This window comes from Cucumis sativus, chromosome 5, assembly GCF_000004075.3.
Source record: "Cucumis sativus cultivar 9930 chromosome 5, Cucumber_9930_V3, whole genome shotgun sequence".
NCBI lineage: Eukaryota > Viridiplantae > Streptophyta > Magnoliopsida > Cucurbitales > Cucurbitaceae > Cucumis > Cucumis sativus.
The window spans coordinates 805,920-833,140 of record NC_026659.2 but is presented as its reverse complement, the minus strand read 5'-3'; the positions used below and the strand labels follow the sequence as shown (position 1 = coordinate 833,140).

Sequence of the window (27,221 nt, the reverse complement as noted above, 5' to 3'; positions counted from 1 at the left end):
ATGAAATGTGTAAAAAGATAAATTTGGAAAAAGTCACCCGGCAAAAACCCAGCTTAAAAAACAGAACTTTATTTCATTTAATTTGCGGGGTTTATCCGAAAAGAATTGTGAGAGCTCTCTCGTGTTTGGTTTGCTTATCTATGGCGTCTTCCATCTCCACCTATCATCAACACCATCTTCTTTCTCCTTCATTTTCTTCCAAAATTTCTGCCAGTTCCAACCGTCTTTCCTCTCCATTTCTTACTTCATCTTCTTCTGGGTTGTCTTCAAAGTTCAATTTCTCTCTTCGGTTCCTCACCAATGGCCAATCTTCCTCCCTCATCTCTCCCACTCCAAGGCGTCTCAGTGTTGTTTCAATGGCCCCTCCTAAAGCCAAGCCTGGTGGAAAAGCCAAGAAGGGTATTTTTTTTCTTTTTTTTTTTGGGGATAAACCCTTAATTTCTTTCAACATTATCCTTAAGTGGGCTGCGATTTTGTCTAATTTGCTTTTGGGGGTTTGCAGTAATTGGGATGATAAAGCTTGCTTTGGAGGCTGGAAAGGCTACCCCAGCTCCTCCTGTAGGCCCTGCTCTTGGTTCCAAGGGTGTTAATATTATGGCCTTCTGTAAGGATTACAATGCCAAGACAGCCGATAAGGCTGGCTATGTTATTCCAGTTGAAATTACTGTTTACGATGTGGGTTCGTCTTTCCTTTCTCTGTCAATCCTCTGCTATTCTTTCCTTTGGCAATGACTTAATTGTTCGATTTGGTACAGGATAAAAGTTTTACTTTCGTGTTGAAGACTCCACCTGCTTCAGTTCTTCTTCTCAAGGCTGCTGGTATTTTCTTTTAAGTGCTTGATTCTCATTTGGCTATTCTATTTTTATATTTTGTGCGTTTAGCTGCTGATATGCTTTATACAATTTTCCGCTTTCCCTTGTTTGTGCCAATTGGGATGGCTTTTTGCAAACCCATTCGGCCTCCCCAGTGTAACTTTTTTGTTCTCTTTGATTTAACGTAAAGCTGGCCTTTTCTTCACGAGAACTGTTTATTTCGTATTTGTTTACGAGGGGTGGATAGGAGAGGAAGATTTGTGAAGTTACTTAATAAGTTGCTAATTAGATTTGTAGTTGGAACTCCTAGGTATAGGATGATCAATATCGGGTTTATGTTAAAATATGATATTTTTTTCTTTACAATTTGCCACTGATATCATATTTTTATTTTTCCTCTGTGAAATTGTTTTAAAAACAATAACTTAGATTGGTGAAATATAGGAATTAGATGAAATTGTGGTGGCAGAGATCAATGTTCTTACTAAGCATGAATTTCAGGTCCGAGGAGGGAAATAACCCTTGAACTACCTTGATATTAGTTATAATTCTAGAAGTGTTGTGTTTTGCATCCCTTAGTTGAATAACAAATGACAAGACTGGAAAATTGAAAAAACCCTACATCTTGACGAGTCAGCTGCCTCACCCTAGGTCAGGGTAGCTGGGCTGTATGATCTAATTTGGCCAAATATTTAGGGTTTGCTTGGAGACCCATAATGAGTTGAGTTTGTAATGTGATGTAATCCAGAGTTCATGTTTCAATCGAGTGTTTTGAGCTCAATTTGTAGTACTTAACTCTTTATGTTCTGATTGTTTTCAACTCAACCCTCTTTTCCATCATTTTCACACTTCATGATCTCATTTTCAGTTTGCCCTTAACTTCTCATGCATTCCAACACCTATCTGTTTTCCAGTACTCTTGATTACATTCCAGTTTCCCAAACATCCCTATTGTTTTTAGTCCTCACATTTCCCTATGGTTGCAAGGAAGGTGGGCCAAATCCAAAGTTTTTCTTTTGGAGGGCCTAAAGCAAGAAGTTGTTAGGTGTCCACAGAAAATATACCGAGCAAGTATATTGCAATATAAAAAAAGAAACTGCCATAGAGATAAGTAATTTGAAGTGCTTGCACTCTCTTTCTTGAGATCTCTCTCCAACCTAATTCATTCACCAGATGCCTAACTCCCTTCTTCCCCACTCCCTGTAGTTATTAACTAAACTCCATATATAGCCAACTCTCTATTTAATTACTAATATTCCTTTAACATTCCTAGTTGCATTCCTCACAGAAGTTCATTGGTATGTATAAGGCTTATACATTGGAACATAACTTTGAGATTCATGGCCTATGGAAGAATTGGCATTTGCAATTGCAACAGTAACAGGAGGAATGCTTTAAGTAGGGTGTAGTCTCCTTTAGCTTCTTATTCAAGGTCAATCATGCAAGAGAAGTCCCCAGTTCTTCACAGCCAATCCAGTAATCTAAATCTCTAGGAAAACTAGGATGGTGGTTGCCAGTTGGAATGTTAATATGCTTTTGGGAGTAGCTATCTTTAGGCTACAGTGTAGTGAAGATAGTGTACCAAAAAAAGTTCGTTGCATATTTTTTGGAAGTCTTTCGTTTGGTCTATTAAGCACATGCTAATGCCTCTAAGCTTTTTGTTACTTTAAAAAATGGAAAGGATGTCCCATCTTAAATGGACCGGAGTTTTCTTCTGGGGTGCTATTTGGAGGATATTATCCACCTCCTCTTAGTAAAATTACAGCGTACTACCCATCTCTCATGGAGGCTGGTGGTAGCTTTTGGACATGTTTTCGGGTTTCCTTCTAATTTCAGGTCTTCATGTAGTTTTAGATGGATTATTTTTTACTCTAAAGCAAATAGGGATCTGTTTTGTAGCTTGATGCTATTATGGCCATTTTTTAAGAACGTTGGTTGAGAAGGGGTTGAAGAGTCTTTTACAACAGTAAGAAAGGCTTCCACCTGAGGTTTTGGGACATCATCATTCTCCTTACTTCTTAATGACTAATAAGTTCTAAGGAATTCTATGACTCTTCCTCTTTCACTATTGCCCCCAATTTGATATCCTTTTTTAACTTCGTTGGCATACTGGTTTTCTTTCCTATATACTTTAATTCTCTAGATGGAACTGTTGCGCAAAAAAAAAAGAAAAAAGAAAAATGCAATCATTGAGCCATTTGACAGTGAGATTGAATCACTATCAGCATGGAGCTAGAGGTCCATATAATCGATTTGATACTTGTGAAAATCTCGGTGAACAACCCAAGACTGAGAAAAGCAAAGAGTACATATTTTTATTAGTCATTAGAGACAAACTTTCATTCATTAAAGAAAAGGGTATACAGGAAAACGAGAAGGCACAGGGTAGAGAAGAACAGAACCCTCTTTCAATGTGTAGTATTAAAAACTCCTTGTATCTAGAGCATACAAAAGATATTACAATGTACCAATCGAATAGCCTTTTGTGAGGGTTGTCTCTCTACCAAGTCCCGCAGCAATGCACAATCTCAATTCTCACCAAAATGGTCCTCCCTCCCCAAAATCCCAACTCCCCACCTCTATCTAATTAATATTCACAATACCTATTAGTACTCTATGATCCTATACTTCAAGTTAGAAGGGAGCTGAGTCATTCTAGAGATTTGTATTTTGTAATTAATAGCTAATGAGTAAAAATGGTTACTTTATTTTAGTTCTTTGAACTTTCTCTTATGATACAATCCAGGTAATTTATTACGAGAGTGAATTGATCTTATGCAAAAATGATTACAGAACTTACATTTTGAAAAATGCTATTCAGTTAATGGCATATATAGACAATTTACAGCACACTTGTCCATGCAGGAGTTGAAAAAGGATCAAAAGATCCAAAGGGAGAAAAAGTGGGAAAGATAACCATTGAACAGTTGCGTACGATTGCTGCAGAAAAGTTACCAGATTTGAATTGCACAACCATTGAATCTGCAATGAGAATCATAGCAGGTACAGCAGCCAATATGGGAATTGAGATTGACCCTCCTGTCCTTGAACCTAAAACGAAGGCGCTTGTGTAGTCATTTGGGATCAATTCCTCTATTCTTTCACCTTTTTTTGTATGCTTTAATCTATTCGAGGTATCTTACTTTTAAAAAGATTTACAAATCCACAATCAAGCTTCCTACTTCTATATGGTTCTTATGCTTGACCTCACTTAACTTTTTTCTTCGAGCATCCCATTTCGAGCGTTGTGCAAGATGTTACTTCTCAGCTGTCACTACTTTCTAACAAACCAAGTTGTCTCCATCGATCTTTTTCATTTTATTTCCATTTCATTCACATGATTTTCCTGCCCAAATACGTCTGTAAACGAGTTAGTGAAAAGCGTCAGGCTGAAAATGAGTGATGCTATTCCAAGGAAAGGATGCATCACCGTTTGAAGTAATTTGACATTCCAAATTTCCTAAAAGAAAAAGGTCCGATAACTGATTCGATAGAAAAGAAGAAATTGTCTATTTTTCATTTGGGTTTCCTTGAAAAAATTTACCGAATCTTCCCAGGAGTCATCCACTAGATGAAAAGTTAACGTGATAGCTTAAAGAATCGTTAATGGAATTTCCTAAAGTGGACTGAAAAAGGTTAAAAATCAGATTTAAAGCTTATTGTGGTACTGAGGTGTGAGATTTGCTTGTAGGTTAACATCTGAGTTAGGTAGAGTAGTATCGTTCCTAAGTTCAACTGCAGTCGATAAGCATGATATGCTAGCCAAAGAGACGTATGAGCTTTCCAGTACGTATTCAATGTTACGAGCGTTGGGAAGTTTGAGTTCTTCACGGTTGTTCATTGTGCTTTTTAAGATCTTAGTTGAACAATTCTTTCAACAAATATGAACATTTGTGGTCTTCAAGATTGTTTAGGCTACAACCTAATGTTTATTGTTTGGTCTCCTATGGCAATGAGTTTTCTATTTCCTTTTAAAAAGTTTAGCTTTTTTCTCTTTTCTTTCTCTCTATTTTTACTTTTTTTTACTATGACAATTCCTCTAAATAAAATTAGCTGATATAAATGATGATATATTTAAATTAAAGAAAAATGATAAAAAAATATAATATTTGACAAAAAAAAAAAATCAAATCAAGTAATAAATTTTGTCTTTTTTGTAATTTTGTTGTATGGAGTGTAAATAGTTTGTCATATTTTTTTATTTTTTTTTAAAAAATAACATAATCATATTACATTATAATAAATTTAAGAAAGTATTTCTCTTTTTATGAATAGAAACATACTGATTAATTAAATAATTTAAGATTTTTATATATTAAATTTATGTTTAAGAGTAATTTTGCCATGATTAAAATCATTTTAGAAGGTTCAAAATTTCTCTATGATTAATTTTTGAAAAATTTGCTTTATAACATATGCTTTTAAGAACTAATTTTAATAATATGAAAATGATAAAAATTACATATTGAAATGTGGTGAACATAACAACGTACAAAATTACTAAACAATATTTGGCTTATAGACTTCATAACGTACAAGGTACAGTGATGTTAAATAATTCAAAACTTTAATACTTCAATGGTGTTTACCATTGAAGTCATCACATTTAGTGAATAATTGATCTATCTTACTACTTTTCCACTCCAAACAAAAGACTTTTTAACTCTAAACTTGATGACTTTGGTACATTCTTCGAGTACTCTTTAATGGAGGAAATCAATTTTGAAAATTTGAAATAACCCAAGTACTCTAATTAATTGGACGATATAAATCATTAAATCCTAAACAAATCTAAACATCTTCGAGTATCAAGTTCTCCACTCCAAAAAGTCTGGTAGTATTCAGAATAAGTAAAGTTTCTAAAAGCAGGTCGATGTTCGTCGTGGATCAGCTCCTTTGCTGGCCCGATCATTGCCTCTGGCGACGGACAGTAAAACGTCGGTATCGAAATTCGCTCTGTTGAATTGTTCACAACAGCCCGATGAAGTACACTCTTGTATCTATCATTACTCAGCACCTACCACCAAAAAAAACGTTCTGATTTAGCCTCTAAACTTATGTATCATATTCATGATAATGAACGGCACCAACAGGTGGTTGTGGATATGAAGAGGGGAAAAGGTTGGGTGGAGGGATAAATTATCGAGAAAAAAAATATACATACATGATTTTTGAGAAAATATTTTGAATACATATAAGAAATCATTTAAGTCAGTACAATACTCAAATCTATGCTTAGGAAACTAATATACCTGCATCTGGTCACCGATGTTGATGATGAAGGTGTTAGGGATAGGGTTGAGGGCGACCCAAGCACCGTCGCGGTGGACTTGGAGGCCGGGGACTTGGTCTTGGAGGAGAAGAGTGATGAGGTTGGGGTCAGTGTGGCATGGCAAGCCATAAGTGAGATCTGGCTGTGGACATGGAGGATAGTAGTTCAAGGCCATATGTTGGCCATGACTTCCAATTGAGTTTGCTATTGAGTCCTTTGGCAGCCCCAAGCTCTCAGAAATGGCCTCTAGCAGCTTTAAGGTCAATTGCCTCATAGTAGTACAATACTCAGCCACTTCTTTTCTACAAACATTCACAAGTAATAAGGTCAATATGATATCATATAAAAACAATTCAGTAGCTTTATTTTCTTTTACTCGACTCTCATTCAATCACTCCACTCCCAATGTTACGTAGGGTCAAAAGAACAAAGATAACGAAAATGCATTTTTTTCTCTTTTTAAAATTAAGAAATATTTTTAAACGACAAAGGTGTCACACCTGAAGGAAGGAGGGTTGGAGGGCCATTCATCGACATAAAGATGAAGAGGGTAACAATGAAGTCTCAAGAAATCTCTCCAATTTGCCACCTTCTCTGTCTTCACATTGAAACTCGTGGACAACCTCGTCTTCTTCGTCGGGTCATCGGAATAGCTCTTTAGTCTCTCACTTTCTGGCAACCGGAAAAACTCCCTCGTTATACGCATCACTCCATTGATCATTTCCTCCGGCACTCCATGGTTTTTCACCTGTCACACCAAGCCCCACTCCTTTAATATAATACTACACAAACTTTTTTGTGCCCACGTTTATTATTTGGTTAAATTATATATAATAAATTTAGAAGTAAAGTTTGATTTATAATCTCAACTAACCTACACATATATTTCCGAGTAAGAAATTTGTAGTTTAAATTATCCAAATCTTTCGAACTTTTCAAAGTTCGAACTTCAAAAAGAAAAAATTGATCAACGTTTGAATCTTGAAATTTGTTGCAAAGAATTCAACTTATAATAAATGTTTACACAGAAAGTTTATTTTAAGTGAACTATGCTGTTGACTTTTTATCTGCATCCATGTTTTAGTCTTCTTTTACCAATAAATACATTTCTTTTGTAAACAAAAGTGTCAACTGACATTTGCACATGTGTTATTCAAATCTCCACAGTCAATTTCTACTATTAAAAGATGTATTTTTGGAACATAAAAAATAAGTATAATTGAAATGGAGTTCAAAATTTATAGTAAAATATATTAATTTAAACCTTAAACTTAAAAAATTATTATATCAGTTTTAACTTAGGCTTCTGTAAGTTTATCAACTTATAATATCTTCCATCACATTTACTACAACTTTATGAATTAACCTCTTAAACTTTATTAAGCAATTAACAACTTAAAAATTAAATCAAAGATCATCTCATTTGAAAATCATATGCATGCATGCATCTAATTCTAAGTAACTATTTTGTTAGTTAAATGTTAATATTCTTCACTTAGAAATTTAAATAAACTGAAGACTACAAAAAAACAAAAACAAAAATAAAAATACACATGTAATCGAATTTAAAGAAATGATTACCAGAAAGAAACCGTCGCGTTCACAAGCACGGCGAATTTGGTAAATGACATCGGGGCGAGAGGGGCCGTCGAGGGCGTGAAGGTCAATGACAGAGAAAGAATAGGTGTTGGATGGTCTGACATCGGAGGAGTTTGGACGGTCAGAGATTGGGCGGACGTACCTTGAGGGAACTTGTTGTACAGTGGCAGCGAGATCTGTGACAAGCAACTTGGTGTGGCCGGAAGCGGACATCGCCGGCCGGAGTAGAAAAAAGGAAAAAGAAAAAAAGAAAAGGGTTATTTTTATAAAAAAAAATTAATTGAGGAGAAGGAAAATGCGTTGCTGTAATTTCCTTGACAGCAAATCATTGCTTCTTATAGGAAAGGTGCCGACGATAGATGACGAATTTTGCATGACGTACAAGGTGTGTGGTGTGTTGATTGATTGTATCAATTGTGGTAGGGTCTCTAGAATTAAACAATAAAAGTTTTTTTTTTTTTTTTGAGGTAATAATAAATAATTCAATGATGTGTCGAAATTTTGAATAAAATAAATATGCATATGATAGTGTGTGGTACTAAGAAAGTCTTTCTTTATATGTCCTTTTAGATCCATTTTGGATAGACAATCGTTGACACACATTGAGTATCTTTATACATATGTCACTACTTATTAAATAAATAAATAATAATAATAATACACTTGTTTGTTTACGATGATATAGATATATTAAATTAAATTGTAAATGGTTGTGTAAAGCGTTGCGTTGATTATTATAGTATATGAATTATAATTAATAATCTTTGTTTAGAGAGAATGATTACAAAATATTAAACACCATGGACAATGGAGGTTTTAAATGGTCTTACTGTGGCTAATTAAGCATGAGTGTTATTATAACGAGGGTACAAATAATCTAGTAATGGCCACTCTAATTAAGATAAATTGGGGGCTCCAACACTCTAAAAGATTGTCAACAATAAGCGAGAGATTATGCAAAATTTAGCTCAACTTGTAATATTAATTTGAAGATCTAAGGCTCCATCTCCGCTTCACATATTGTTCAAAGAAAAAAAAACAGTGTTATAATTGATATAAAATGACTATATGCGTAAATATTTTAGTTTATTTTGCTATATTTGAAAATAAAAATATAAAGTTAAATGTTTTTTAGTAATTTTTTAACATGACAAAATAATTACAACAATTTAAAAGTTCATCATAGACGTATGCTATTCTTTTTAGTATAACAACAGTATAAATGAGAGATCAAATATTTCACTTATGTTAATTACCGTTTAATTTAGTTAAAACATACGCTAATATGATACTTTAACATTTTATTTAGCTTATGTGATCACTTTTTCATCTTTTGTGCACTTGATGATTACTTTGTAACTTTTAGACTTCACTCATCAATTGAAATTTATTTTATATTAATTGTTGCCTAACACACTACTACTTTCCCTAAGTTTCAAAGATTAGTTGGTAAGAGTGGGTTGGAGAGCCATATATAGAATTTAATTAACTTAATTATCAAAATGAGTTTAGTTCAACTAATATAAATTTTTAAGTTTTATGATGATTGGATTGAGTAGCTCGGTTAATCATAACTTATTAGGTAACGTTTGACAAAAGACGAAAGAACATGTTTGGTAGGTCTAGGTAACTAGAAATGGAAATTTGAAAACAAACATTCCACCAAATATAATTGTGTATTCTGTATTTTTCAACATATAATTTGTAGCATATTTAGAAATTAAATTTCATTTTAAACCATTATTTCAAATGAATCTGACAATGTATTATTAATTAGAAACAACTGCATAAATTAAACCATCCTAACCATGGGATTGGTTACAATCATGCATACTCATTAGTTTTTACTTTGATCAATTATGTATTTAAGGTTTGTCAATTGTTGCAATTAGCCGATTGTAATTATGATCTGTTGTTTTGAAATTAAATATATATATATATATAGAGAGAGAGAGAGATTTTCTCACATCTCACATTCTTCATCTGTCTTCTCCCTCCATCTTCTCTCACCATCTTCATCTTCTTCTCGATCCCTTGCTTTCAATAAATGGTCATTTGCATGTTTGAAGCTAACTAATCTTCCATATTGTATATTCATTTGTATACATACAAGAAATGAACTTTTTGTTTAACCATGTCATTCATCTTCCCCTACAGTTTGGTTAATTACTTTAGGCCCCAAGATAGCAACAATAATTCTTTCTCTAAACTTGATTTTCCATTCCTTAAATTCTTCATATCGGTGTGTAGGAAATTGAGAGAAGCTAATGAAAACTCAACCCCCAAGGGAAAAGTCAATAAAACGAAAACCGGGGAAGTAACGATGACATCACCCAGACAAGAAGGGAAAGAAGATTTTCAAATTAGTAAATACAGAAAAGAGAAATATCAAAGATATAACAAATACCCTCTAAATTCTCATGGGACTTGGTTTCTCTTTTACCCTAGTCGTAATCTTTGGAATAGTCGTCTTCAGAATTAGTGTTCAAGCTCGCAGAATTAGAGGGTTTGAAAAGAGAAATATCATTAACGCCGTTATATGACCATTGTTGAAAGTAAGGAAGAAGGTGAAGAGCGTGAGAGGAGAGGTGGAAGGAGAAGGGAGAGAGAATTAATAGATGTGAGATGTGAAATGAGAGAAAATCTTTATTTTTTAATTTGAAAATACCCCTTCGTAAATTACAACATTAACAAATTTTTAAAAGGTAATCGATCAAATTGTAAGTTGAAGGTTGTGATTAAAACGAATTACATATAAATTTAGAAAGGTGGAATTTGCAGCAAATATATTGCGTCACTGAAACTTACATTGTTTTGTTGTAGTGTAAATTTTGTATAATAATTATTTTTGCATGGATGTTTCAAATAATTGAACAAAATTAGCTAATTTATTTATAAATATTTCAATAATTTATTATTTAAAACCATTTTCATCTATTATCATATGATTTATAATATACATATTTTAATTTAATAAAAATAATTGAATCTATAACGTGAAATATTATATTTGTTAATATCATATAATTGATGGGTTTTTTTTTTTTTTTTTTTTTGCACCGTTTTGATTTTCTAATAAAAAACAGAGTATTAAAAAACAAAATCTTGTCTGTTAATCAGAGATACATATTTATTAAAGTAATATAAAATCTGAATTTGAATTCCTTTTTTAGATATGAAAGTCTCACCTACACAACATTAGAGTTTAGTATTTAAAATAGTAACACCGCATGTGGATGGTGAAAGTATTAATTTAAATATGATGAGAAACGAGTTGCTCTTTCTTAGAATTCAAATACAAATCTTCTTGTAATTAGTGATATCATATATTACTGACCTTAGTGAACTTTGTTTAGACCAATCAACAAAAAATAAAACGAATTTAAATTAAAATGATAAAAAGAAGGGTGGTAAATTGTCCATTAATTATAATTAGATGTCCGTAACTATACATAAGTTACAAATTCATTTAATTAATTAAATTTGATTAACGCCTGGAAGTTGTAATTGAGGAATTGAAAGAAAAAGAGATGAAATTAAATTGTGAGTTGTATTTGTGTAATTAGTGTAAAGTAGGATAGGAAATATAGCAAAGTCCACAACAGGTTATGTTCATTCATTGGTAACAGGGCATGGGATAAGATAATTATCCTAATCCAAAAATCCAAAAAATTCAAGCTATTACATAGCAAGAACCTTTGAAATAAGAAACTAACACATTCTTAATTAATTTGGATCAATCAAGAGAAAATTACCTTCATAGATCAAAGATCTAGAAGCAAGATTTGGAAATCTTGTTCTAAATTCAGACACTCCACAATTAAACTTGATTAATTTTAGGTTGAATGGTTGTCATGTATTTATCAGAAGTTTTGTTTTTTATAAAGGAAAGAATAAAAACATTATATAGCCTTGTAGTCATGAAACTATCAAAAGTCAATATAAAATGTCGATATGAAACATCACGTCGTTTTTGTCGACCTTTTTCTATTTAGTGTCATATTTTCATGGTTGAAACGGTCTTTTTATTGTGTATATATTATCCTTAAGAGATTTATTTAGGGGTATTAAATTGTATGAGAAAATGTAAACAAGAGAAATAGCAAAAAAAAAGAAAAATTGCTAAGATCCAAAATTGGAAATAAATGTATAAAAGAGTTGGAAAGGTAAGTGTATTTAAGAGAGAGTGCTTAAAACGCGTGGATTATTTAAGTTTGGTGTGGGACTCTTGACTTAGCTTTTCTTCGGAACAAAAATATTTAATTTTTGTGGAAATTTTGTTTGTGTGTTTCACGTTCTCTCCAATATTTATGAACATATATTACAATTTTGCTTTCTTTTATACACACACTCACACATGTATACATAATGATATGTCAAGCATCAATAATAGAAACACTGAATCTGCATGTAACAGATACGAACAATGGAACGGACAGCAGCTGCAGAAAAAAAAACTTAAAACAAAAGCTCGTAAAAAAGACGGAGTCACAAATCACACACTCAAATAGTTAAAAATTGGATATCACATCTCGTTTCTAAGATAAAATAATTGTTTTAAGAAGTATGACCCATTCATGGAAATAAGGATAAAGGTTGAGTAGGTCAATTAAAGTCTTTGGTTTAATCTCTTTTTCTTTTCATGGTCTAGTGGAATCATTGGATGTTTGGATGTGGTTGATCTTCACTTGAATTTCGTCTTTTTTCTCTTGACAATTTTCATGAATACATATAAATCCAGTGAGGTTATCTAGTTCAAATCTCTACTTGTAACAATATCCACATTATAGTATAGAAAGAATTGGGGGGGGATATACATCATGCATTTAAGTGGGGGGAGTTTGGCATATTGTGATACTGATGTAAAGCAAAAGCTGTGCCGTGTGTGAAGGGGTCATATTTTAGAAGATTAACATTTGACGTGTGTGAAGGGTTACAACAATTAAAATTATAATATTTACTATATTTTAAAACACACTATGATGTAAAAATATTAATAATAAAAAAAATCCTATATGCATCATAGCAGTTAAAATATTAACATATATACATATAATAATATACTCAATCTTTCCTCTCACATAATAAAATAGTAACAAATTTTGAATAATATGTAATATACTCAATCTTTCCTCTCACATAATAAAATAGTAACAAATTTTGAATAATGTATCGTTATAGTTACGGTGTGAGTGAGTTATTGACATGATCTAAACGTTTTGAGATAAATTTAAAGAATCAAGTTGGTGTATTAAAGAAAAGTTAAGAGTAGACTTGGATTATTAATTGGGTTGGCCATGCATGTAGGAGAGAGAGAGAATATAGCTAGGAATGAATAACTTATACATGCATTTGCATGTTAGATGTTGAAGAAGATAGATGAATCTTTCATGGAAAAAACAAATTAAAGACTTGATGGCTGCGTTACAGGTAGTACAGAAAAAGGGAGGTAATTAATTTTAAATTTTGCATGTTTGGCAATATACGAAGAAAAGGAAATGTAAATAAGAGAAAAGGAAAGAAAGAAATACCAAAACGAGTGAGGAATTAGTCATTAGAGAGAATGAGTCTAAATGGAAGTAGGTATATATCATAACTCTTCCCCTTGTTGTCTTTCGGTTGGTTGAGATCGACCGATCCGAAGTCATTTTCAAAAACCATATTTCCAAATATTCACGTAGTAGCTATGTACTCCACATACATCAACCTTTTGATTTGGTCTTCATAAATAATTTTTGATCTTTCGTAATCTTGAAAGTGATGCCAATTAGTCGAATGATAATTTAGAAATAAAACTTGAGGTAGTATTTAATTTATTTTTAGGTTTTTATTTTGTTGGGTTTGTTTTTGAAATTGGTGTGATTATACAACTTGAATTTAATGCTATGATTAATTTGATGAGAATTGATGAGCTGTATATAGCTGAAAGTGAACATTCTTGTAGTTGTAGTTGGAAGATATGCATAAATATAATCAATTTTAGAGTTGATTGAATTTGATTTTTGAGGTGATCCCATTTGAATTATTGTTTAAAATGATAAAACAATTCTACTAAATTGACTTGCTGACTTGGATCTGATTGGGAGTTGATCTTTCACACATCTTAATTACTATATAAAATAAATTTCATTAACTATGATTAAAATAATATATTTTAAAACCATCAATTATTACTATTAAATCAACCCAACTTCTAACTTTCATTATTGTGTAAATGGGTATTATTATAGTTGAACGTAGATCTATTAGATCTACCGATTGATTTTATGAACAAATAAGAGGGCAAGATTATAATAATTATTTTCTTAACTCAAACTCTTTCTAATTGAAAAGTTTGATTTGAAGATGTTGAAATTTACTTTGTATGTGTAATTATTTGTGAAATATTAATTTATATAATGAAACAAAAGACAAATTACATTGGAAAAGAACCTCATTATTGAAAAGAAAAGAAAAAGGACAAAATAGTTAAAAATGATTTTTTGATGTTTTCAATTAACCATGAAATTAAGTCAAGAACGTCATCTTAATAATATTAGTTTATTACATGTCAAGACTTGAATAATAATAATCTAAAATGTAAAGACAAAAAATTCCTTCTCTTTTTTTGGTAAGAGAAGAAAAAGTTAAAGGTTATAAATTTTGTACGTGCTTAGTTTTAAAAGTTGTGACAAGTATTTAATAATTTTGCTCGGGATTAGTATGGAGAGATTTCACTCTATGTGATGCCAATTTTTAAAGTGTTTAAAATCTAGAGTGAAATTGTGAAATTAAAGTTTACAATTACAATCTTTTAACATCGAAAAAGTTTCTAGTACGATAGTGGAGTGTGAAATGGTTGAAATTGGGTTGAAAGTAAAAGATAAAGAAATATATAAAGGAAAATGTGAAGACTTGGAAATTGATTAAAGTAGAGAGGAAATGAAACAAATCAAAATTAGTAATATATAGAAAGAAAAAAAAGAGAGAAAGAGTTAATGTTTAAAAGAAAGGGGTGAGAGTGATGTAGAAAGGGTTGCATATAATAAAGACACACATGAACGGAGGTATGGAAGATGATACTCCAAAAAATGTTCTGCTACTCTAATGCTACCATATTCCATGTGTTTGCATTTCTAAGGTTACCTTTATCATTAATTTTATGGATCCCACACCAATCTAATATCGGTAGATCCTACCATATTTTTAAATGTATCCACACCATATGTGTATGTTGTAGTATATAAATTTTTCTTATTTGGTTTATAAACTTTGTACTTCATTTTATTTTAGTTCTTAAATTTCTAAAAACGACTGTTTTGATGGAAGAAAAAAATAAGCTTATTTTGATCAATCTTGTTAATTAATTTATTCTACAAATCTTTTATGCCAAACATACCATGCAACCGACTCAAGGTTGTATCAAGCAATCCCTATTACCAATTCCTATAACAATTCATGATACTAATATAATGACTGCTTTTTTTTTATATATTATATATAACGAGCATATAACAAACATTTATGTTTAAAAAGGATTGAACATGAAGATTAAAAAAAATTAGTGATATATATTATATACGTATAATTGAAGCACTGACCAACCTCTACGTTGGCAATCTCCTAAATGTGAACAATATATGAATCTAATTGATTCATGACAATTTTTGTTTGTTTTGTTTTCAAAGCACTAGTGGATGTTATATATATATATATGATCAACAGTAATCTACTCTATATTTTTTTCTTTTTTCAAATTTTGCTGTTTTGTTACCCTTTTTATGTCGACAGCAGAAATCGTTGAAGAAATTTATTAAAAAGTTACCATTTTGATGATGGGTCAATTACGAACCAATTTCCACGCTACATTATTAAAGTACCAATATGAAAACTCTGGAAATAGAATAAGAATATATAAAGATGATCTTTATTTATTTATTTTAGTATGAACAGAATAGATTGTGTATTTGATTGTTGAATTAAATATCTAAGCGTACAAATTAAACATCTATTAATACAAAATTGAAATTCTAATATCTTTGTCTTTCTTTTTCATTAATGTTACATGAGTGGTTCTTTCCTTATCTAATTGAGTGAATAAACAACTTATCTAACATAGTGTTCTCAAATAATTTTGTAAAAAAGTTTAGTATATAGATAAGACTGGCAAATAAAAATCTTATCTCTACTATAATGGATGGCATCAAACACTGTCCTAAATAAACAATTCTAGATAAACTCTAACAAATAAAAGATCTTATCTAGCATAGTAATTTTGATTTTTTTTTTAAAAAAATGAAATGTTATAGATATAAACTCCAACCATTGATTTTACTTTAAGAAAGAAAGAAATAAAGAAAGACCTCCAATTTTTAGTATTGTGAATGTTTTTCTTGTCGGCATCGTATGTGAAAGGGAAAAAATGATTGATTCGGAAGACAATACGTGAATTGTGAATTTCTTTATAGCATATATTATATATTTAAAACTTTTTTTTCTTCAAGTATGTGACAATATAGGGAAAAAGAAGAGGAAAGAATAAGAGAAAAACATAGGAAAAACGATTTAGCGTTTTGTTATGATCTTGATGAGATTCTTTATTATTACAAAAGTTGAAGATTCTTTATAACGTTTATCGAACGCAAGAAAAATACTATAATTAATCAACCAATTATGACTTTTATAATGTTGTGTAAAATTAACGAATGACTTAAATCAACTTTCAAGTAAAAGTGTTGATTCCTTTATTCAAAATTTTGAAGAGTACACTATTTATTCTATGAGAAGCTGGAAAAGTGTATAAAAATCAAGGCAACAGATTAACTCAACTTCAAAATTTTGAAGAGTACACTATTTATTCTAGGTTGAGCAGTTTGCATTAATAGATGAACCATGAACCCCCAAATGGTAATAAACCCGATTGAAGCATGTTAAATCAGAAGAAATGAGAGTTTAAATGACCCGAAGTTCACATGTTAAGCAAATAAAGAACGTGATACCGATATTATCTATGGGGCACAGATCAAAAACTTGTCTCCTCAAGAAAGATTTTAGAGCTGGAAAACAAATATCTAACCGAGAAAAATAATGTAGGTTGGTGGTTGCTGAAGATACCTCGACCTCATAATGTCTCAGGAAAACCTGTTCCTTTAGTGTGGTGTCTTAAAGAGGGCTCTACTGACGATGCTGGTTGCTTCAATATAACGCTCCATGCACCTAGAGATGCAACTGCTCTCACTTCCACTTAAGCTTGACCCTGGCTTTGTGATACACTTGTCAAAGCACTTCACTCTTAAGGTCTGTGCAAGAAAAATGCAAGATTTTAAGCACACACAAGGTGCAGACAGCAAACGAAGTAAAGGAACCAGCAAATACCACAACACATTTCCAAAAGTGTTCTCCCTTAAAACCCTCAAGACAATCGAAAGAAACACACAGCATGGAAATTATAACTGACATCAATATCTTCAATGTCCTACCCCATGAGATCTATCCCATAAACAAAGCTACTAAATTTTATTCACAAAAATTAAAGTCTAAGAATCAACAGAGGAAAAAAAACATGTAATTTGATTTTAACCCTTACTGAAATTGAGAAATATATTGATGGAGAGACCATAAAAAAGAGAGAGAGAGATGAGATGTCCCTAATAGAAAAGCTTAAAAAAGGAATTCAAGTTGGCAACACGCCCACACTGTAAATGATCATATTTTTTTATGGGAACGTACAAGATTATAACAACAAAAGTTCAGAAAGAGAACACCAGATGAAAGATTTTCCTAATTGAATACTCTATGATATGGTGGATAAAGTTGTAGATCAAACATCAAAGCTGCCCCATCTCTCCCCAAGTTCAATCCTTCAAAGATTTTTTACAAGACATTCTCTCCCACCGTTTTTTCCAAGTCATTCCTAGCTTATTCAACCTTTAGATTTCCTTCTTCGAGGATTCTCTACCAACTTATTATAAGGCAATCAAAATTGGATTCAAATTTTGCCTAAAACCCACACAATTTCCCCAAAAGAAGAGACTTTTCCCCCAAAAAGAAGTTTCCTGATTCAAAATTTATTTCATTGAGTGCACCTCACCCCATTAACAGCCTCATAAATTGGGAACTCATGTCCCTCCCTAGTCCCTACTTCAATAGGAGGTTTGAGCATTGGAGAAATAGCAACTAGAAATAGGCTCTCTTGGCCAACTGGGATTGGAGATTCTCAACTGAATAGAGGGCTTTGTGGAGGAAGGTGATCGCTTCCAAAAAAACTGGGAAGAGAAAGACTGGTAGACCATGTTGAAAGGTCCGGCCAAGTAAAGGGCCCTTGACTCCATATTTTGGAGTGGATTCAGTTTTCTGATAACCGGTACAAGACAAAGGTAGGCAAAGGTAATAAAACACTGTTTTGGAAGGACCATTGGCTGAACAATGAACCTTTATGCCGTTTCTTCCCCAGCGTCTATAGTGTGGACAACTCCAAAGATCTTATGGTAGAACAATGCTGAGACCAAGTAAAATTATAGTCTTTACTAATCATTATGAAGGATTTATGCATACCTAGAAGGCTAGAGCAAAAATAAATCAAAGAACGAGTCATCTACCACACATGGACAATAACATAATGTTAAAGAACCATTTGTGAAGCCTAGAGGTTCAGGAGATTTCTCCGGAAAATTTGTTCCTCCTAATAGTACTACCTCTAGCCCTCCCCCTCCCCATTCAAAATCAACAAGAAAAAAAGAAAATCCATCAATCAATCCAACAACACAAGTTAGATAACATTAAGTATTCTTTATCTACTGCATTCGATCAGTAAAGAACTTCCACACCTGAATTTTACATTTCTACGTCTTTAATTATTAAAAAGAGTATGAGGAAATGAAAAAGAAGTTTGAACTGGAAGTGACAAGTGAGAATTTAAGTTGTGTAATTTGCAAATGAAACTTATATACTATTCCTACCTATGAGTTGGATTTTTAAAATTCAAGTCGAGTTATGAAAACTAATAAAAAAAAAAAGAACAGTTTTGAAAAACTCGTTTTTTCTTTTTTGATTTTAGAATTTGGAGTTCAAATGATTCCCTAGAAATACGAAAATCTACAAGGTTGAGAAAACAAGCACAATTCTAAAGCTCCAAATGGTCATCAAAAGAAGCCTAAATGATTCAACTTGACGTTGTGATAGAATACTCCAAAATCTATAGACTCAACAATTCGCATTCATCAAACCGATTACTCTAACAAGTGCAGATATTCTTACACGATACATCCGCACATCATATCAGTAATTAAAGAAACAAGTAAGGGAGAAGTAAAACCTCAAGAAACTCCTCGGCGTAGGCCTGAGCAAGCTGAGTCTTGAGCTGATCCCTGAATTCATTGGCAGAAAATTGGGGAGAAGAGCCGCTTGAAGGCGATGAAAACGAATCCATTTGTTCGGTGGTTGTAAAACCCTATAAACCACAGCCGCTTCGTGTATTCGTTTGCGCTGCGCCGTAGAGCTGATCTTGTGTTCGAGGGCAGGCGGCGATGTCTATGGCAATGCGATTAGGGCGAGCGCGCCTTTGGTGTCCTTCTTTACTCTTCAATCCACATTTGGTCAATAAATTTTCTTTGACTAAACCCTTAATAGCAAAATTAACTTAATTACTCACACTAATTTATAACTCTTAATTGAAATTTTGTCCTTCTAATTCTTATAATTAACACTTATCCATACTAATTATTTACCAAGACTTTATTAAAATATGAAGACCAACTAAAAGTTTCACTAAAATTTTATCCTTCATTAGGTTCAATTTTTGTAAAAAAAACTAAAAATAGCATATACATCCCTTTTTAGTTTTAGTTTTAGTTTTGTGTCTATACAATTCTTCAACTTTTAAATTATTTATAAATTTTAAAATCTATCCACTTGTTACAAAATAAAATTGAAGGGTCAAAAGCAAAGCTACCTTAATTGGCATTCCATATATGAGTTAGCAATTAAGATGTTGTGGTTTGAGCTCCACCTCTATGGGTGTGATTTCTTTAAAAAAATGATATCAAATAATGATCAAGGTTTGATTTATAAGCATCGACTAATTTGATTTGTATCAATGAATTATTTGTCCCTTTTTGTCTTTAACTTTGCCTAGCTTTTTACTTTATTGTTTATGGTTGTCTTAATTCTTAAATCATAAAATGTTGTATAGTACTTCCGTGTCTATTGTGACTCTACTAGTTAAGATGTAGCCTTTTTTTCTGTAACTCAATCTCTTTTGCCACATGTGGTTGGGTTACTAATTTAGATGATTAATAATTGGACCTTCAATATGAGATTTTTGAGATTATCCTTTTGACTTATGAGTTCTATGAACTTTGGTGTAGTGTAATCATTAAACAAAGACATCTGTGATAACATTAATGTTGTATATTTCAATTGTCTATAGATTTGACTATTGCTTTATATGTACTTCCCATCCACTAAAAGATAGAAATTTGCATAGTTTGCTAGCTCTCTTTTGATGAACTTTGCAAGTTGTTTTCCTAGACCTATTTGAAAACTTTCTATAGTGCTCTATAGAGGTACTAAAAATAATCATGGACAAGAATAATAAAGTTATGGTATTAAAATGTCATATTAGGATAACTACGTCAAAAATCGTGAGAAAACAATCAAGAATGATATTATATACATATACGTATGTATACAAATATTTTTAATTTTAAAGAAATTACATCATATAACAAAAAAATTAGAAAGAAACAGTTTATAGTACTTTTTTTTTTTTCATATTGCAAATATGACAAATAATTAAATATGTCAAACGGCTATATGCTTTTAAATTTGTTACTTTTGCAATTGAAGTGACATGGATTTTATTATCATTTTTTTTTCTTTTGCAATTTTTGTAAACTTGCCGTAACAAGAGTGATATTTGAATATTTGATTTGTTGGTAATAATGATTGAGTGATCGTACATCGAAAATAAATTGTATAAATTTTTTTTTTCCTTAAAACAATTTGATATGAAAATGACTCCAAGGGTAAATGAAGTCAATGGAAAGGTGATGATTTTTCTGTATGATATTATTTTCTCTAATTAGTTTTTTTTTTTCAAAAGATATTTTTAAAATCTTTAACCAATAATAATAAAAAAAAAACTAAAAATTTGAAAAAGTCATTGTAACAAAAACTTCAAAAGAAATGTTATTATAAAGAAGAAAATAATGTTTTTTTTCCAAATATATACCATTTCTTAAATCATAATTTTTTAAAAGGAAAAGAAAAGAAGAAGAAAAAGAAAGAAAAAAGAAGGGCCCCTAAATGAAAAAAAAGATTCTTTCCATTAATAGTTCGTATCCTTCTTAATAATTGCAACCACGATTGCAATATTTAAAAACAAAAAAATTAATGGAAAAAAGAATAGTTACTTTAACATAAAATTGGTAAATGGGAAAAAAAGAAAACAAAAAAATAGATAGAAACTAATTTTCATAGATCACTCAAAGTGCTTTAAAAGATAGCACTTAATGGGCCTTCTAATAGCACTTTTTTCTTTATCATCTCACACACTTTTTTCTTTTACCTTATATATTTACATCAAATAATAATCTTTTTTAATATATATTTACATCTAAGAAAAAGAAGAAAAATTAAAGAAGCAATAAAAGAAGGGGGTTTATATGTGTGAAAGTATATAGTGACAAAACACTCTCTCATGCGTGATCATGAGTTTGGGATGCGGTTATCTTCGTATCATATTCTCCACGTTTCTCTAATTCTTAGTGACATCATTTTTCATCGATCATTTGATCTGGACCCCCAAATAATGTTGACAAGTTTTAAATATTTAAAATATCTTTGATATTATTATTAGTTATGTTACAAACAAACTTCTGATAATCTTCTTAATAATCGTAGTATTTTAGATTAGCCTTTCGATCTATCTTTGCATGCTTTTACCGATTGATTAGTTATGTTTAAATCGGTTTAAAAATTAATAGGTTTATAGGTTTTAAAAATTACTTATAATCTTCAACTTTAATGATTTAGGGTTTATAGAGACCGTTGATTGATATATATAGTTAAGTTATTCTACTTTTAAATCTATAACTACAAATTTGTCATGAAATTTTAGTATTTGTTATGAAAAAACTCGTCAAGTTTCATTGTTAGTTTTAATTATGCAACTACTTAAGAGTTGGGATGTGTTTAGTTAAATTTTTCCAAGTGTTTCATTATGAAAATAAGTCATTTTAGAAAATTTGAAGATGTTTTAAAGTTTGTTTCTAATAGTTTTTAGTAAAAGAGTTAATTAAATAAAAATGATTCTTTTAAACATTATTTTCTCAAATCAGTAGTTAAACTCTTGACTTAAACAAAATTAACTATTGAAGTTTAAGAGGAAAAAAGTAATTGTAAAAAACATTTCTCAATGTTTTCTTCTTCACATTATGAGCACATGAATGTATAAAATTATTCAATACATCTAACATTTGTTGTTAAAATTAAATAAATGTTGATATGATCATCTATTACAATTTGACATAGTCCATATAGTCCATGTTTCATTTAGGTTTTTATGTATTTTTTTTTTATATAAGTATTTGGGGTTCTTTCGAAACATCCATATGTGGTGAAAAAAAATGATATAATTATAAGTGAGGATGTCTTCACTATAGTGCATTTATATTTTACTTCTCGCATTTATTGACAGTATAGTTTTTTCTTAAAACGAATTTTCTTTTTGTATAATATTATCTTCTTTTGTGATTGAAAATGATGCATGAAAGATGGAGAAGCAATCAACCGCACTCTATTACTAATATACATATATATATATATGCCATCAACATGTTGTGGTGGGGGATGATTGATATTTCGAGCTCTATATATATATATATTATTGAAATGAGTTAATTAGTACAACTTGATGAGCTGCCAAACATTGTATGCAAAGGTTGGTAGTTGGTACGACCAAAAAAGTTGAATGTCTCAAAGTTCTCAATTGGTATTACTTTCTTTTGATATCATAAAGTTGGTGAGCTTCATTTTCTCAGATATAGTTTTGTACTCATTTCTCTCTTTTTCCAACTTTATTTAACCAAGCCATGCATTAAATAAAAATTAAATCACTCTACCTAGCTAATCATTAATCACCTTTTTCTTTTTCTTTCTCTTTTCCTTTTCCTTTTTCTTTCTTTTTCTAAAAAAATCAAGGTTAAACCATCTTAGATTCTTACATATATTTAAATATATATATATATATATCCATATAGTTATGGCTATAACATTACAAAGTATATATGAATATAGTTATGGTTATGCAGGATAAAGATTTAATCTATATATCGAATCCACATATATGGTGAAAAAAATTAGTTTTTTTTTCTTAAACAACATAAACAAAGAGAATCAAAGGGGGTTTCTCTACTTTTTGCAAATTTATGAATTTACTTGAGGGTATTTGCAATGTATATATATAGTCTTCAATGTGTTGTTCAAGTGAATTTAATAAAATAATTACCAAGTACTTCCTATCGTGAGATATTCACATTGAAATTTATGTTTTAGTTATTCAAACATAGAAGAGTGATTAGAGCATTAGAACATCAAACCTTTTAATAGTCCATTATTATATATATGTGTGAGATAATTTACGTGTAGACTTTATTTTGTTTTATTTTCTTTTAAAACTTTGCTTTATAAATAGGAGAAAGAAGTTTTGTACTTACCATCCATAAGAAGAACCATGGATGATGCTTGACTACGTATACTATTTGTATGTTTTGAGTTGGTTGAGTTAGAAATGCATATCAATTTAATACTATTTTAGTACATCTTAAACTATATTCATCTTTACACAATTTATTCCAATTACGATAAAAAGATTTTAAAATAAAGCTTCTAGATAGCAAGAAGTGTGACTAGAGACAAGTGTGTGTTGCACTTCTGTAACTCATTAGTTTATTATACTTTTGTTGAAGGTTTGATATTCTATACATTAATCAAGCAATTAGTGAATTCAAATAGATGTATTTAAGAATTTAATGTCACCCGTATAAGGCGAGAGGTTTCTAGTCTTCAATTAATTATAATTTTACTTTTTCTTATTACCATACAAATGTTCGAATTTGGAATAAAAATTATTTTTTCAAAACTTATTGAAAAAGTTATTACTTTCTTATTGTTACGATAAATTTGAACCTAAATAAAATGCATTATAGATTAAACAAGCGTCTAAAAGAAAATACTCGAATCTATTAACTAACCACACGAAAGCTCATTTACTCATTTGAGTCTTGAGAAATACATCAAATAGGAAAAGACATATGATTGAGTTTGATTTAATAGTTTCGATCGATTCGTTCTTTTAAAGAAAAAAAAAAAAACAAAAACTTAAAAGACCAACTCGAATAAATTATCAAAACCTTTCCTTTTTTTTTTCTCGCTAATGACATGCAATTACCTTTTCAATGAAGTGCCAAAGTATTGAAGAATTAGCTTTTGTTATATAAATAAAATAAGCATAAATATATATATTAGGGTAATAGAATGTGATTCTTTTTTCAAATTAGGTAACTTGGGGTTGGAATATCTTATTCCAATTTGATTCCTTTATACCCAAACAGAAGAAGAAGAAAAAAGAAAAAGAAGAAAAATAGAGAGAATTTTGGTGTAACATTTATTACTATTAACTATTAGATTCCAAAATACCATTAATTTTGGTGTAATATATATATATTAATTAACGTATCTCATTGAATTTAATTGACTCTCTGATGTTAGAAAGAGAGAGGGAGTGATTTCCAAAGCCAAAAAGGGAGTTTTTTTTTTTCTTTTTAATAAATAAAAAGCAAAGACCAATTTTATAAAAAAGAAAAAAGAAAAGAAGAAGCAAAGAAATTGAATGAATGAGTACATTTATTAGGGTTTTTGAAAGAAAGTGAAAGTAGAGAGGAGAGGATAACCATGAAAAATAAATTTATAAGGGATGTGGTCAGAAACAAGAAAGAGTATACCTTCAATATATATATACACACACACAAATATCTTCATGCTCTATGCTCATCCAATATCATATTTAAATACTTAACAACTATCCCAATAATAACTATCAACTCTTACTCCGATAACAACAATAAAAATAATAACCGACGTAACGTCTTAAACTCAAGATTCGTAGTTAGGTTTCAACATTGAATGATTTTATCATTTTTTTGTCATTTCTCGTAATTAGAGGTGTTCAAATAGCCCGATAGCACGAACAATCCGATTGGATTGACTTTTTTTTATATTTTGATCTAGGTTACGTTTTTTAAATTTTAAGTTGAGTGATTCCAACTCCAATTTCTAATATTATTAAAATATATATTATAATTTATTCATACACATGATTATGATTTTTTTTTTTAAGTTTGGAATAGATATGTTGAGTTTTGATATTTAACATTTCAGTTTCATCAAATTTTAGTTATTAAAATATGTTAGATAAATTTAAGTATTTTAAATTAATAAATAAAATTCTTAAAAAAGAAAAATAAATAACCTGACCATCCAACCTAGTCTAACTCGAATTTTGAGGGTTGACTTGCAATCCTGACAATGTCATTCTTGGGTGTATATCTTGTTCTCATTCACATGCCCCCTCAAAATTAATGGTGCATCTATGAGTTCACCTATCTTAGACTAAATACTAATTTAGGTTAATTGGATTTTGATACCATGTTAAATTTGATAGTATGAGGTTTCATCTCAAAATCAATTGACAATGAGAGGAGTAATGACTTATCTATCTTATATGGAGTATGAGTCTTTTTGGTTTTTGTAATATGAGACTCTCAACTTTTCCAACACATATGATAGAGACCAAAATAACCATGAAGGGGTAGTTGCTTTAATCGGTTTAATCAATAAAGACAGGTTGGCTAAAATGAAGAAACGTATGCATGTAGAAAACTAATTTAATTAAGAGACATAGAAAGCACCAACTCAATAACATATATAACAAAATGGTTTCAATTAAATACAACCGTGCTGATCCATTTACCATGATTTTCAAATCAACAAATTGTTGGAGAAAACAAAAGAAAGTACAATATTTTCCACTTTAGAGTTAAAGTTAGGTTCATACGTTTTATTTTTCATCATTTTCTAATAATTGACGTGAGACTATAGCTCAACAAATGCGATGAAAAAGAGAGGAAAGAGAGAATCATCCATCTCCCAGTAACCTCCATCTGCAATAACGACATGCAGTATTGGTAAAAGCAAAAGAGTGAGAAAATTATTGTTTCTTTTTATTAAGGGAGAGGAAGAGACATTAAGAATTGAGAATGTGCCTTCAAATATTTTAGAACAAAAAAAAAAGAAGAAAAAAACAGTGTTCTTAAAACAAGGTCTTTACACGTTAAAGAGTAGTGCAGGGGACTTTGGCTTTAGCTTTATACTTGTCATAATGTCATGTTTTTTCCTTTCTTTCTTTCCAATTACCCCTTTGGATTTGACATATTGTTCTTCCTGTTATAACCCCTGCTATCTTTAAACATTATCTTTAAATTCTAAAAATTACCCTCTAACTTTCTCATCTCCTTTAAATATACATGTCTACGCGTATCTTTTCAAAGGTGTAATGTTTACTATAAAGCTTTTGCAAGTGATTTAAAACTACATGTGAAGTTAGAATTATATAGAAAAAAGTTGGAGATATGATAGGGTATGAGGCGTCCGGTTATTCAATTTTTCATTCTAGGGTTATCGATACACCCTCCTATTCTAGGGTTAACAAAACACCATTTCATGAACTGTATTTATCTTTTTTCTTTTCTTGTGTGTATAAAGGAAAGAGGGCATGAAACTAGGTAAAGCCTATCGTGTGCACCTAAAAATAAATTAATTAAAAACGAGCAATAGTTAGATGCATGTCTTGTATTTTTTCAACACATAAAAGAAGAGTAAGTGCCACGAGACACATTTTGATCGGATGGTAGTCGAGATGCATCCAATTTTTTTTCTAGTAAAGGACATGCAATTTTTTAGTTGCTCTCATCTACGTTTGAGATAGAAAATTGACAACAAATACATACATTTGTGACAAATACACCTCCTTAAAAAACTTTTCCCATTTCCAAATCACCTTTCTATCTACTGTTTTTAATGCTCTCTCTCTCTTTTTTCCCCATCATCTCTTATTGGGACTTGAATTTTCTTTTTAAAAATTTCTCCCTCAAAATAAATTAATAATTCAAACCTCAAACCTCAAACCTTCATTCTCATTATATTCAAAGTTTCTTCTTTGTTGACTTCATGCAAAGGGTATCAAAAGTTGAGTTGGATTCTTTTTTAAGCTCAATATTAATTAATAAATACACTCTAAATAATAAATAATATATCTTGGTTCATTTATTATTATTATATATACATATCTCCATCTATGAACTTGAATATATAATGTCTTATTCTATATGGGTTTTTATATATATATTTTTCCCTTAGATGGTTGTCTGATCATCTCTTTAAATTCAGACCACAAAATTAAAAAGTTATGATATGACACAAAATGGCAAAACAAAGGGAG

The 27,221-nt window shown here is 30.6% G+C and overlaps 3 protein-coding genes across 3 annotated transcripts; 1 reads left to right on the top strand and 2 right to left on the bottom strand.

Moving 5' to 3' along the window:
• Positions 1–36: 36 nt before the first annotated feature.
• Positions 37–4,028, top strand: LOC101210200 (50S ribosomal protein L11, chloroplastic). The gene is made up of 4 exons (XM_004145831.3): positions 37–399; positions 503–675; positions 756–819; positions 3,679–4,028. Exons 1-4 carry the CDS (start codon positions 141–143, stop codon positions 3,885–3,887), a joined length of 705 nt encoding a protein of 234 aa, XP_004145879.2. The 5' UTR covers positions 37–140; the 3' UTR covers positions 3,888–4,028.
• A 1,275-nt stretch (positions 4,029–5,303) lies between these two features.
• On the bottom strand, positions 5,304–8,009 carry LOC101209949 (protein DMR6-LIKE OXYGENASE 2). The gene is made up of 4 exons (XM_004145830.2): positions 7,667–8,009; positions 6,586–6,833; positions 6,066–6,387; positions 5,304–5,830 (listed from the first exon to the last, which is right to left on the bottom strand). The coding sequence occupies exons 1-4, from the start codon at positions 7,895–7,897 to the stop codon at positions 5,588–5,590; spliced, it is 1,044 nt and encodes a 347-aa protein (XP_004145878.1). The 5' UTR covers positions 7,898–8,009; the 3' UTR covers positions 5,304–5,587.
• An 8,454-nt stretch (positions 8,010–16,463) lies between these two features.
• On the bottom strand, positions 16,464–19,275 carry LOC101210451 (mitochondrial import inner membrane translocase subunit Tim13). Its single transcript, XM_004145832.3, has 2 exons — positions 18,978–19,275; positions 16,464–16,962 (listed from the first exon to the last, which is right to left on the bottom strand). Exons 1-2 carry the CDS (start codon positions 19,089–19,091, stop codon positions 16,813–16,815), a joined length of 264 nt encoding a protein of 87 aa, XP_004145880.1. The 5' UTR covers positions 19,092–19,275; the 3' UTR covers positions 16,464–16,812.
• Between the last annotated feature and the right edge of the window lie 7,946 nt (positions 19,276–27,221).

Excerpts from the sequence above, each read along its gene's own strand:
- LOC101210200 (XM_004145831.3), top strand. The coding sequence starts at position 141 with ATGGCGTCTTCCATCTCCACCTATCATCAACACCATCTTCTTTCTCCT. Across the intron at positions 676-755 it reads TTGAAATTACTGTTTACGAT|GATAAAAGTTTTACTTTCGT; the intron begins GTGGGTTCGTCT and ends GATTTGGTACAG. Across the intron at positions 820-3,678 it reads TCTTCTTCTCAAGGCTGCTG|GAGTTGAAAAAGGATCAAAA; the intron begins GTATTTTCTTTT and ends TTGTCCATGCAG.
- LOC101209949 (XM_004145830.2), bottom strand. The coding sequence starts at position 7,897 with ATGTCCGCTTCCGGCCACACCAAGTTGCTTGTCACAGATCTCGCTGCC. Across the intron at positions 6,834-7,666 it reads AACGCGACGGTTTCTTTCTG|GTGAAAAACCATGGAGTGCC; the intron begins GTAATCATTTCT and ends TTGGTGTGACAG. Across the intron at positions 5,831-6,065 it reads ACATCGGTGACCAGATGCAG|GTGCTGAGTAATGATAGATA; the intron begins GTATATTAGTTT and ends TTTTGGTGGTAG.
- LOC101210451 (XM_004145832.3), bottom strand. The coding sequence starts at position 19,091 with ATGGATTCGTTTTCATCGCCTTCAAGCGGCTCTTCTCCCCAATTTTCT. Across the intron at positions 16,963-18,977 it reads ACGCCGAGGAGTTTCTTGAG|ACCTTAAGAGTGAAGTGCTT; the intron begins GTTTTACTTCTC and ends TTTCTTGCACAG.